At 41.2% G+C, this 13,303-nt stretch overlaps 1 protein-coding gene across 2 annotated transcripts; it reads right to left on the bottom strand.

Annotated features, from left to right (window-relative positions):
- Positions 1-1,123: 1,123 nt before the first annotated feature.
- rgs20 (regulator of G protein signaling 20) lies at positions 1,124-11,941 on the bottom strand. 2 transcript variants are annotated; one of them, XM_046408784.1, is made up of 5 exons: positions 11,753-11,941; positions 5,248-5,414; positions 3,411-3,485; positions 3,073-3,307; positions 1,124-2,363 (listed from the first exon to the last, which is right to left on the bottom strand). In XM_046408784.1, the coding sequence occupies exons 1-5, from the start codon at positions 11,939-11,941 to the stop codon at positions 2,175-2,177; spliced, it is 855 nt and encodes a 284-aa protein (XP_046264740.1). In that variant the 3' UTR covers positions 1,124-2,174. The 2 variants fall into 2 exon arrangements, with proteins under 2 accessions (XP_046264740.1, XP_046264739.1); XM_046408783.1 differs by lacking the exon at positions 11,753-11,941 and adding an exon at positions 7,040-7,310.
- Positions 11,942-13,303: the final 1,362 nt, after the last annotated feature.

Here is a 13,303-nt window from a genome sequence, read left to right as displayed (position 1 = left end):
AGGCACTTCCCCATGTGAGGATCTTGTCTTTGAGTGACATGTTTGTGAGGCAACAAAGTAATTTAAGTAAAACTATCAGAATACATAAAAGTATTTAACACTTGGCAACTCCAATTTTAGTCAATGGAAATGCTCTCCATAAGCGTATGAACACAGTTTATGTGGTAGCTTTGGTGTTGCTGCTATCCTGGCCTGACCCCCAGTGTCAATTTCAGTCAAAAGTCAATTTGATATTGCAATTGGGCTTTAAAAGCAGCAAAATTTTGCAGGATGACAAATGAATGGTTCCGCTTGCTGTCAAAAAATGTCAATCTCACATATTTTGGTGAAGCTTCACTTTACCCATCTGCAATGTCCTGCTAGTTTCCAATAGGTTTCCTGAAAAGAACTGTATTTAAGGACAAATCATCGGTGAAATAATCATTTTCAATTAATTGGTGCCAAATACTTGTCAGCTAAATATGAAATTTCTCTCCAGGGAAATGTGTAAGTTAACATTAATGGATAGTAACATACACTTATTTGCTTTTGTTAGATGAGTAGCTTCTACTCTCATTTCTGTATGGTAACTATGGAGCTACAAAGAGCAGCTAGTTAGCTTAGCTTAGAATAAAGACTGAGAAAGGAGGGAAACAGCTACTGTAGTTCTGTGCAACCGTAACAAAATCCTCCTACCAGCATCTCTAAAGCTTATTAACACCATATGTCTTGTTTATTTAGGCAATACAAAGTGTAAATCCAAAAATAAGCTGTTTTATGAGGTGTTTACATGGCTAACTATCTCTTATCTGGGAGCAGTACCTCCTGGTTTTCTGTTTTACACTTCATTTTTTATATGGATTAAACACATGAGATATCACAGGTTAATTATACCACTTTAGATGTGGTGATAGGTAGATTTTGTAGCAGTTCCTCCCTGTTTCCAGTCTTTGTGCAAAGCTAAGTTAAGCTAACTGGCCTGTGGCATAATGTCTTCCTATCTAACTCTGCTAGCCATCAAATACGCATATTTCACAAAACTGTGCTATTCCTTTAACTGTTTCCAGTCATACATGCATAATAAATTAATATTTACTTTAAATCAAGCAGTTTTGTCAAGGAAATTCTTATTTTCGCCCAAAGTTAGAAGCAAATGTACCAGTTCTTTTACGGAAGGGAACCCGTAAATTGAAGTGTTACGCAAATTTATCTACCTAACCTAAAAGGATAGGTTACTCCACCATAATATTTACACAATTTGTAGTTTCTTTACAGCATTGGCAATAGATATCAATAAATAAAAAATACTTTATCTGGTAAATTACTTCTGTCACACTATTACAACTATATCAAACCTACAAGGTGTGCATTGAGCAATACTTGAATTAAAAAATAGGCAATCATCTGTGGTTAAGATTGAGTAAAAAAAGTTATAGTACCCTTCCATGATTGATTTAAGTTTCTTAAGGAAACACACTGTGAAAAGAGCCATTGTCACTTTCTGTTACTTCACTGATAACCACATTTATAGCTGTTTCAATCACACACAGTTTCTGCATGAACTGGAGTTGCCAAGTCACTGTCACAGGTACTAAAGTGTGAGGTTAGGTAACAAAACAGGGTGAAACCAATAACGTAAAGTCATACAGTACCCCACAAAGCTGCCTGCAAGTTGAGCTAACATGTAGCCTTTGACTTGAGCTTTGATTTTCATACGCAGTAAATAGAACCAGGCGTTTTCTACATAAAATACCCACAATTCCATTTTTACTATGTACAAACTCATAAATATATAGTCTACAGTAGGAATCATTTCCCCCTAAACAATCATACAAAAAACAACAGACCATAAAAAACTCTGAACACAAATAAAATAGATTATTTCTATCAAAAGAAAGAAAACGGAAACAAAATGTATTCATATTCCTTTGGAGTGTGTTGCTATGTTGATCTGTAGCAGTACTTGTGATGTCGAGCCCTCGGGAGATTTTGAGACCTGAGTGTCTTCGGTCAGGTGCAGATCACAATAGCGCTGAGATCCCTGGGAGGGGCCAGGCCCGAGGCCCGGTTCATGTAATCCTACACTGAAAATACGAAACAAAAATTTAAAAAAGGGCTTAAGGATGAGGGGTGGGGGTGTGAGGGGTGTGGGAGGGGGGATAAAGACAGTTAAAAGATCACAGGTCATCACCACCCTAAGATTCGGGGGACTGCTCTGACAGAGTGTTGAGCAGGTTTTTGTAGGCTGGGGAGTTCATGTAGCGGGGATACGAGTCTCTTTGCATTAATGTGTAGATCTGCAGCTGGGCATCATCAAACGTGTGCAAGGTGGGCTCCTGCATGTTCCTGTTGATCGTTTCACGCACACGAGAGTCGAGGCTCACCTGGGAAACGAGAGTGGGGAAAATGAGGAAAAACAGCAAGTGTGCCCTCTCAGTGAAACTATTCCTTAAACCAACAGTCTGACATTTTGAGAAATACACCTTTTCTATCTTTCTTACTTTGCCAGTTCAATGCCAAAATTGATTGGTATAGTAAAGATGAAGCTACGACCAAGAGTTGGTTAGCTTTGCTTATTCCACAGACTGGAAACACAGGGAAACAGCTGACTTTGTCTACAGAAAACACATTCTGCCGCTCAGAATTTCCGAAGCTCTTGAAGCTTTAACAAGCACTGTGTAAAGATGTCAGTTCGGCATTTTATGGTGCTTGTGTGCAACAATTTTATGTCTGGCACAAGTAAGTTACCCAACTGGTCATAGCTGAGAAATAGTCAAATACAACCCTGTGAAACTGCAAATGATCAGTTTTAAGTTTGTGTATGGACTAAACAAACCAGATGTGACATGTTTAAAGGTGCTAGGGGGCCAATTTTGTTACCTTTCAAGAGAGCCAAACTACTTGTTTCCCTCCATTTCCAGTGTTTATAAGAAGCTAAGCAAACTATCTGTTGTCGCTTCATATTTGCCGTAGTGGTATCATTTGTGTCATCTTATGCTGTGAAAGCAAGCTGATAAGGGCATTTTCCAAAAGATATTATGAAGTTTCACTCTTGAAATCAACACAGTATTCATAACAGTGAAATCAAGAGACCTCTTTAGGTGAGAGGATGGAGATGTAGTCCTCGTAGATGACCCGAGCCTTCTCCTCTATCACACTCTTATTGGTCTCTTTCCTGAACTCATCACAGGCTAGCCAAAACAGCATGTTCTCCTCGCTGAACTCAGTGCGAAGAAACTGTCGGAAGGAGTTTCTCCCCGCCGGACAGCACATCAGCTTGTCAAATGACTGCCCCCAGGAGCGCACCTCCTCCAGTGTGGGCTTAGGACTGCAGAGAGCATGAACAACATTTATTTTCCACAAACACGCGCAGTAAATTTGTCATTTTTGTGCAATGAATTTGTCATTTTTGTGCAATGAAATCCACTAACCAGTCTTCACAGTCTGCGGGCCCCTCCTTGATGTCATAAGAAGCCTTTCGGCTCCTCTCATCCCGATCTTCGTTCCTAGTGATGAAATGGAAAAAGCACGCAACAGCAGAACATGTTGATGAGCCACATATCATCATTTTTCTGAATATATCTCTTCACTGTTATACACAGGTTTGTGCATACTCTCAATATATGCACATAAAGCCAAGTCTGTAAATAGAGAAACTTATTTTTTCTGAATAAATATTTGATAATCAGTTAAATGTTCTCACTCATTTTAAAGCTCAAATGCCTAAATTTCACTGGTTGCACACTCTCTAATGCAAATATTTACTACCTTCTGTGATAGTAAACTGAAAAGTTTTACGTTTTATACTGTTGATCTGACAAAAGCTAACTGAGGATTTTACCTTTTGACATTTTTTACATTTTACTGCCTAAATGGTTAAAAAATGTTTATTCAAGAAAATAATCTCCAGGTTATTGCTGCTAGATAACGCTGAGTCAGGGCTGGGCATTTTTGAGGACGAGAAAGAGGAAGATGAAGATGAGGAGACAAATCAGAAATACAGGAGGATCCATCTGCAGTTCTGTCTGGACTAAAATTCTTGTTCTCAATTGAAAATTGTGTCTGTAATGTACACAGCAGGATGTCTGTGATAAGATATTCATCCAGGATTAGCAAAGCCTGATCTTGGAACCTCAGACACCACTGATCTCGTCGAGCTTCCTGCCAAGTGAGAAACGAAAGACGGTTTCACTCGTTGACTTGCACGATCACCAGGGTTTCATGTAAAATGTAGATTTCAAACCAGTGTCAAAAACACAGCTATTAAGACAAAATTCCAAGAACTCGTGTACTTCATCTAGACAACATGTGTGTGAGAGAGATGTGTGTAATTTATTTTTACGAGGGTTGATCGTTCATTTAAGTGACAAAACTCTTGACTGTGACAGTTTACATGAGGATAGAAGTCAAAATACTGTCAAAAATCCTGCTACCATGACATACATTTCTGTTATTTTTTTTACATGGACATTGGAGATTTATTTAGCGAGAATTTCCAGTGTGTGTTTACAGCTCTCTTCACAGTCACACATTTTGATGCACTGTGAGATCAGATTTTGATAATTCAAAAATCTGGCTAGATCGTTAGGGGGAGAACAGTCTGAAGATGCAAGTCTGGTATCAGTTGAGCATAAAAATGTGGGAGGAGATAGGTTCAAAGAGTTTTACAGTGTTTGAGAAAAAACACTGGGTGTAATTCAGCATGTAAAACAGAGTGATAATTCCTGCCAGCTCAAAGCATCTGCTCAGATTTCTGCTCAGTGGGCCAACATTTTGGTTAAAGTTGCAAAGTGGTAGCACATACAGCTGATTTGTTATTAAATTTCAAAGACAAATACGAGGAGCCAGTCTCTAATAATTTGATCATGAAAATGCTCATTGCTAGCTAGATATTATAGATACTACTGTCCAGCTCTTGCCTGTATGTAATAGCTATGTGCTGAAGATTGCTCTTATTTCTTTTGCATGTCATCTTTGTTTAGCTGCTTTATAGCTTTGTAAGTGTAGTGTGTAGAAATATAATGAGCATTGCTGGTAACTGGCATCAAATGCAGTCACACTTCTCACACTGGCAGCAGATACCAAGCATTGTCGTGAGGCTGCTGCAGAACAACAGTCCACGGACCACATGCAAAAATGTCAAGAACACAAGATTCAAGCTGGAACCTGCTGCTGAGACACAGCAGCTCAGACTGTGCCGTCCTGTGTGCGGTAATGTCGGCCATGCTGGGCCACAGCGAGCCAGTTCTCGGCTGGGGGAAGACTTACCAGGAACAGCTACAGCAGCAGCACCAGCAGAAGCAACATGCATTTGAGCCCCGTGGGTTGGCCTGGCCCGGCTGGCCCTGCTGGGCCGGTGCAGTTCCCCCCGCTGCCGACTCCTGCTGCACCGACATCTGCCTCTTTCGCATCTCCATCCGCTCTGATCCCATGGGCTACAGACAGAGGAGAGGCACTGAGTTTAATGTTTCGATGTCAGGAAATGCATTTGACTGAGATATTATCTCGTGGCAAGAAGAGAAGGAGAACACTGGGTGTACCGTAACGAGACCAAAGAGCAGAGATCCAAAGAGCAAAGAGTGTGAGATCCTGGTGGTGATCCTTTGTTTTTTGTTTTTATTTACCAGCACTTTGATCACTTCCACCATGGTAACGATTAATTAGATTTACTGAATTTATTTACGACCACTTGACGCCTTTGTGAGGCTATTTGTCACCTGTGCTGCTGCTGACTCTGACTCTGACTGTAGCATGTGTTGGCATGCCCGGAGGTCACACTGCAAAGGAATGTTGTTTGCTCTTTTCAGGGGCAAAAGTATGGAAGAATAATTTGCTGATTTTGTTTTTCCTGCTGCCAAATATGCCCCTGCCAAGCACATTTCAGGCCTTCTAATCTCTAGCTGGCTGTGTGTTCCCTTATACTCTTGAACTGCATGTGTAACAGGGATGGATAGTTGAACATAAGCTCAATGTCCGTAATCCAAAATATGAAATATCCCATTTGTGAAAGCGTGTGTAAGAGCAGTGCATTAAAGGATTTGCGATGCTCACTGGGCCCAAAACAAGCTATAAATTAAATACACATGAAAATAATGCAAATATTAGTCTCTTTTTTTAATTTGGATTTTCACCTGTCAAGTGTCACTTTCACTGTAGTCTACATTTATTATGTTCATGGGATATTAATGTGTTATAATTAAGACTATAGCTCTATAGCCTATTCAACAGAATTCCCATTAAGGTTTGTAGGCCTATAGACTAAAGACGGGCTATGCTCACAGAATGACTGAATGTGTCATCACCAGGTCAGGCACTGCCAAATCCCGTCAGATCATTTATGTAACAAAGCAGTCGCTTCCACCACACGGCAACATCCGGCCGCTACCTGACACAAGAAACGATGCTTTTAAAACAAATGTCAGGAGATTTGGCACGGAGAGGGGGCGGGGGGGGGGCGAAGGCGCAGCTTGCAAATCTATAACCGCAGCATCTCTCTCTATCACAGCCTTTGAGGGAACAAAAAACCATTTGGTCATTTTTAAAATGGATCCGCGCTCGATTTCGCTCCGATTCGGCGCTGCCTTCTGCTGCAGATTTCGTGCGTCTTGCCAAATGGCATATTTTACGCGCTAAGGTGTCGGGCACTTCAAAGCTCACATAATTGCAGTACGCGATGGCTTGACTCAACAGCTACAGACGGTGAAATGGGGGGTGGGGGTGGTCGTGTATCCATTCAAAGAATTAATCATGATAACACCAAATGAAAGCCAATCCCTCTTCAATCGCACTGTGAACGACACTATAACGGCTCCTGAACGCTTTAGCAGGGGAAACCACAACAATAGCGACTCGCGCATCACATCAATGGAAAGTGCCACCATGAAGAACCGTAGAGCTTCATCGCCCCGGACAACCACCGAAAAGACACTACCTAGATCTGTTAAAAGCCCGCTGTACAGCAAGATAGTGACATGCCATTTAAAACGCCGGGAAACGACCTCAAACGCACCGCTCGCGAAATGTCCGTGCAATGATACATCGGTTTGCTACCAGTACTTACAATTTCACCATGTATGCACAGCGAGAAGAGGTAATTCTTTGCCTTGATTACATCCGATGGCACATAAGGCTTTTTTTTCCCCCGACCGGCTGCTCCAAGTCAGTACGCATGCGTCTTCTCTCCAACTCGTAGTAGCCCAGCGCAGAGCATGAACCCCGACAGTACTGCACAGGTTTTACAGTGCAGGTCCTTTACCCTGCCTAGTAGACACGACAGGTAAAGGAGGGGATGAAGCTTGAAATAAAGAAGAGCAAGAGGGGAAAGTATAAGAACGAACCCACTGAGCAAAAAAACTAACAAAAAAAAGAAAATCTCCAAAACAGATAAGCATCCACAAACTTCACTGGAGCTCTTTGAAACCATTTGAGCAAAACATTTCAAATCATAATAAGAAATATCAACAGTTTGACCATCTGAAATATCGAGACTTTTTCCGTCGGCACAGGCGCCGGAGAGCCTCTGCTCTGCCTGAAGTCGCTGTCTGTGGTGCTGAAACGACCGGCCGCCGATGGAGAGCAGCACTTGTTTTCAGCACGACTTTGACAGCCTGACAGAGTTAAATATTTCCAGCTAAATACTGAACCACCGGTTTAGTTGCTTTAAATAGGAATTTAACAGTCTACTCCGGGATAGCAGCTGTTATGCAGTTATTTCATGTTTCCTCTTGCACTGTTTCTGTCTGTGCAACGACATGTACTGTCCCTGTTAGACAACCTTTATATCAAATCACCGTTTGCCATTTCTCCCAGGCAAGTTACGTACAGTAACAGATACAGTTACAGATAATTGCCTGCCTCCAGTGTGCCTTGTAATTTACGCTTCAGGCCTGCAGCTAGTAAAGATGCAGACGACAACACTGCCATCTGAAGGCAGTTCCAACTACAGCACTAACATGATGTCCACCACATGACAGTGAAGCACTCACAGACTTAGAGAGCTCCAATTTACTGGCCATGATACATGACACGTGACCTCTTTAACATGATCCCAAATATTTTACGTGCTTGTATGAGTAAATGCTGTTTGATGCAGAATCAAGCTAGAGAGAGCGGGATGTACATTTAGACACATATCATTCAATGCAGTCTACAATATGCCTTTATAAATGCTTTGTTTCTGTCATGTCTTGCTTTGTACAAACACCAGATGGCACTCTGCCTATTCTCCAAAAGTAGAGCACAACTCCTTTTTGTGTGTGTGTGTGTGTGTTATTATCTACTTAATTTCCACCAACACATTTGCCCATCTGTGCCAGATTGCCAGTCAAGATGTTCTTTGATGCCATGGAAATGAATGTCACCAGCCCCATGTTGTAATGAGAAGTGCTGCAAAATGTGAGCGCCTGTAATGCAAACTGAGTGCAGCACCGCTCTTACAGTGTCTGCACAGATCTGCTACTGTTCTGTTATGCTGCCCATTGAACCACTGATGGATTAGGTTTTCATCTCTTCTGTTATCATGCCAAAAAAAAAGGAAAAAGAAATACATTTCTTTTCCAGTCCAGATGAATTACTTTCTGACTGTGTCGAATGTGACTTTCTCCACAACACTTCATTTAAGACCTTCTCCTGTGTTTATGTTATACAACACAAACCCACAAATAGCCTGCTGGGATTGATATATGTGCAAGCAAAGCAACGAATGATACTTTATGCTGTTGAGATTCGACAAACGCCAAGACTTTTCCCTTTGAGGGCACAATGCCAAGTGGAGGAGGGAGTCTGAACAGACAAGGTCACACGGAGGAGTATCAGCGTGATGACAGGATGAATGAAGTCTTTTCAATATGTGATGAAGGGGATTCGAAGCATTGTGAAGCTTTGACGAGGACAGAATTAACTGTAGATTCAATCACTGGAGCTCAACGTGTAGAGTAGCGGTGTGTTACGAGTTTACCACCTCGAGAGGCTCATATGTGGCACCCACGAGCATTTTGAAGGTGAAGATGAATTGTTCAATTGCCGCAACAAAGATGACAACTGAATTTAATTTATTTTCTCTCCATTCACCCCCCCAACCACACACACACACAGACATGTTGATTAAATTACTATTTCTACTGTAAATGTCAGGCTTAATTTAATAAAACACAATCAGTGTCCTGATCCTTGTAACCAAATTATGCAGCCATCTTTTCTTTTGTTTTTTGCTTCAGCATCACATTATCAACATAACTGATTGTTTAAATCAGCAGTATCAGTTAGGGGTAAACACAGTCCTATTGGGCTCATTTTAAATGCCGTGCAGGAGAAATATTTCTGTAGCTTTGCTGTACTGCTCATACAACATGTGTGTAATAAAGAGTAATAATTAGGATAACATTAAAAGCAAGAGAAGAGAAAATATCCATCCATCCATTTTCTATACCGCTTATCCGTCAGGGTCGCGGGGGCCCTCTTGCTATGAGGCGACAGTGCTAACCACTGCACCACCATGAAGATAAAAAAAAAAAATCAAGGACAAAAGAATGCAAATATATGTAATATAGCTGCTATATAAAGATGTCACATTTGTAGGGTAAACCGTAAGAGTTCATGCATGCTTGGATGCGTTACACAACTGGACGGGGCAATAAAAAGGATTCACAGGGGACAATGAGCTTGACAAAGCTGAGAACAAACAGAGGTCAGATGAAAAAACACAGGAATAAATAATGTGTCTTTTAAGCGTCCCACTAACCAACACCAGGACCCTGAAACCAGCTGAGATATGTAAAGCAGCCATCACTGAGGTTATTAATTACATCTGTTACAAAAGTCTGTTGTGGAAAAGGTCTGTTGTAGTGCCTCCATATTGAGCCTGGCTGAGAATTTTCTGTCCCCACTCCTGTCTGCACTATGTAATAAGCTCTAAAATACTTAAATAAAATAAAATGGGTAATAAAAATACAGATGGGTGCATATGGATGTCTCCACAAGTGGCTTCCAAAGCAGCTGGTGCTATCACATTCATCCAGTTTCTGATCTTTAGTCCTCTAAATATGAGGCGTACCAATAAATCTTTTTCACAGCAGATGTTTTGAGATAGCAGGAAAAGCACAGGTGAAATAATTAACATTAATGACATTTGAGGACCAGTTCCTGGTACCGTGGCCACGAAGTGGAGCAGCTCAAAGGGACACAGAACAGAACTGGGCATAATTGGTGTTATTAGTTACACCTGTGCTTTTTCTGTTACGACAAGTCACAATGTCTGCTGTGAAAAATGTCTATTTGAGTTTGAACATCGAAATAATTAATTAAAATAAGGAAAATATGACAAAGATGTTTGAATCTGAAGTCTGAATCTACAGTCTTGATGTTAACATCCACATATCCGCCCAGTTACAGAGGAACTCCAATAAGTTTACACGTCAGAGTCTGTTTGGTGGTGTCTAATGCTATGCATACAAGAAAAAAGTTGCATTAAGTCTTTTTGTGTTTTGTACGCTTTGCGGACATCGATGAATTACTTCAAGAATTACAACTGAATGACCTCAGTTGTTTTTGAACACCACAAGTCTGAAAAAAAAAAAACCCAAAAAACTGTGAGACAGCGAGGCTGTCAGACCTTTGTGGCCCGCAGCTCAACTCTGCTTGAGGCTAGCAGTTCGAGGCTAATTCAGCCACTAGTACCATAACACACCAGAATCTCTGCTTGAGTTGCTGCATTGTGGGTAATGTAGGCGCTTTATATAAAACATAGAACAATAATGATAAATCAGCACTGAGTTCTCTGTCACAGTCATTTCATCCATGTATGGTTGTGTTCCATATACTTTTATCTCTATTTAGTTACAAAGGTTACAAAGCAAACTATTTCGACTGAGACTCATCGGGCTCCGGTTCTGCTCTCAGACACCCGTCCAAGCAACAGATGTTTGTAATGTATATGCTAATGACCTGAACTGACTCGTCTGCCCTCCAGCTCAGCTCGGGGAGCAGCTCCTGTGTCCTCATGGCTCCCTTACAATCCCTTCCCCTCTGCGAATAGCAACGCAGTTCTCCTAACAGAGACATATCGGAAATCTTTATTTGTCCACTTAGTTGGAATGATTCTGCCGCCAAACTCAGAGCAAATACATGTTTCCAGACTGTTTTTACAAACAACTTAAAGTATTCTTATCTGACTCACTTGTTTCTCTTTAAATATTGTACTGGGATGTCTGTACCAGCTGCCATGTATTTTGACTGTCTGGGTGACTGACTTCCCAACATTGTTTAGATTTCTAATGACTCGTATCACACTATTTTAAGACACACCATCTTCTTCTTTTAATCTTCTTAAGTCTCATTCAGACAGGAGGTGTTTCCCTAAATAGGAGTTTGGCAGGGGGCAAAAAAAGAGCTGCTGACGCCCAGACAGGAAGAATCTAGTTGCAACAACAACAACAAACAACAGTATAAAAGATGTTTCATTTGGAAATATGGAAATATATAAAGTTACTCTGAATCTCAAGTTAAATGTCTTTTAACATCAGACTCATATTGGGCTGCTCATGAGTGCAGCAACAAACAAGCAGCAAAGTGATTACTATGCTGTGATTCAAAAAGATTCTGATATGTGTACACTGAGAAGAACAAACTATGGTTCAGTTTTAGTTTTACTTGACTGATTGGTGTAATAATTAGTTCTATGTATGTGTACTTATGACAATGAAGTTATTATCCAAAAAACATTGTGCTATTGGTGGGGTGGGAGATGGGAGGCAGGTGGACTATATCATGCCCATACCTCAAGGCACACCATCTCCTGTTCCTCTTGGATCGGGTCATTGTAGCTCACTGGGTATCCCACACCATGCCGGCAGGACCGGGCCAGTCCCCGTATCCGCTGCCACATCAGGGCCCTGTTGTGTCTGATCCCCCGCAGAACAGACGTGGGCCTGATCTCCCACTGCCTCAGCGCTCTAGCACATGGCATGTTCCGGCCATGAGGCCTCACCCACCACGTGAGGCTCAAGTCTTTTTTGAGATCATAAGATATCCACACTCCTTTCCTTTACGTTTTCCCGGTGTCTCTTCTGAAGCACATTGTGACAGAGAGAGAGAGAGAGAGAGAGAGAGAAAGAAAGAGAGAATGGGGGGGGAGGAAGCATCAGCGACCCTGACGAAATGTAGAGTGTTTACAAAGGAGAGGGCAGAAGGAGATTAGGACGATGTTCCCACTGGATGCAATCCTGATTCCTCTGTGCTTTACTGCGTCTCACCAGCTTAGGGCAGATTAAGCCAGGAGGTCTTAGTGTCTGAGTGAGACGGACAGAGAGGAAGACTAGTGACAGACGTGAATTCATTTGTGATCGTATATGCTCCTTGATGAATTCCTATGTAATACAATGGATTAAAAAACATGGCTAAATGGATTTTGTAGAAGAAACATATGGTTGCTGTCGACATGCAGCACCACTGATACGGCAATACATTCGACTGCCAACTGTGGTGCCCGCCTGCTTTAATGAGGAGTTTCTAACGTGTTGCACTCAGTCATGTCGCTCAGTCCAGACTCACAAGGATAAACAATGATCAAAGCTCTTTGGTGTGAGCAATCAACTGACTTCAGCCCTCTGTCAACCTCACAAAGCCTCAAAGTTAACACACACAGTTAACTGATAACACAGCTGATTGGATTGACTGGCTGTGGTCTCATTTTCTGGCCCACCATGATGTTTAAAATGGATCTGAAAGACAGAAATTTACAGTGTAATTACTTTGTTTGCCCTCCTGCTTCTCTTTTCAAAGTTTGTTTGCCTTGTAGAGACTATTTGCAGTCTCGTCATGCTTTGGTAGGCACAGACAGCTGCTTTGGTTGTACCAATTTCATATGTCACTGCAGCAACTCTCACTTTCTGGGGTATTTTGGCAAGGACTGGTTACTTACTAATATGATAACAAAAGGGTAGAGCTTCTGAATCATTGATGCAGACAGATATGGAACTTCCAAGTTATAATTTGAACCTAACACACAAATAATCTTTTTAAAGTCACTGACTTGTAATTCTAGAAATTCAAGGAACATATACAGAATTTTACCAAGCCTTTTACCCTGTGTTTTTGTTTATGTTATCTAAACCCTTTATATAATATTATATTTTTTTTCTATCATGTCTCTATCTTGTGATTTCAATGTGTTGCTTCTCTCAGAAAAGTGCTACATAAATAAAGTTTATTGCAATGAAGTGGTAATTGGTCACTTAATGGCGTTAGTTACTGTAATTTCTATTGTCCTGCAGGACTCAAACGCATTTTAAGCCAAGGACATTGACAAGGACAAATAAATTGGTGACTT

The sequence above is a fragment of the Scatophagus argus genome, chromosome 13 (genome assembly GCF_020382885.2).
Source record: "Scatophagus argus isolate fScaArg1 chromosome 13, fScaArg1.pri, whole genome shotgun sequence".
NCBI classification, from domain to species: domain Eukaryota; kingdom Metazoa; phylum Chordata; class Actinopteri; family Scatophagidae; genus Scatophagus; species Scatophagus argus.
Note: the sequence above shows the minus strand (reverse complement) of the source record. Positions and strands in the feature narration are given on the sequence as shown.

Excerpts from the sequence above, each read along its gene's own strand:
- rgs20 (XM_046408784.1), bottom strand. The coding sequence starts at position 11,941 with ATGCCATGTGCTAGAGCGCTGAGGCAGTGGGAGATCAGGCCCACGTCT. Across the intron at positions 3,486-5,247 it reads TGCTGCTGTAGCTGTTCCTG|GAACGAAGATCGGGATGAGA; the intron begins GTAAGTCTTCCC and ends TTTCATCACTAG. Across the intron at positions 3,308-3,410 it reads CCCGCAGACTGTGAAGACTG|TCCTAAGCCCACACTGGAGG; the intron begins GTTAGTGGATTT and ends TGCTCTCTGCAG.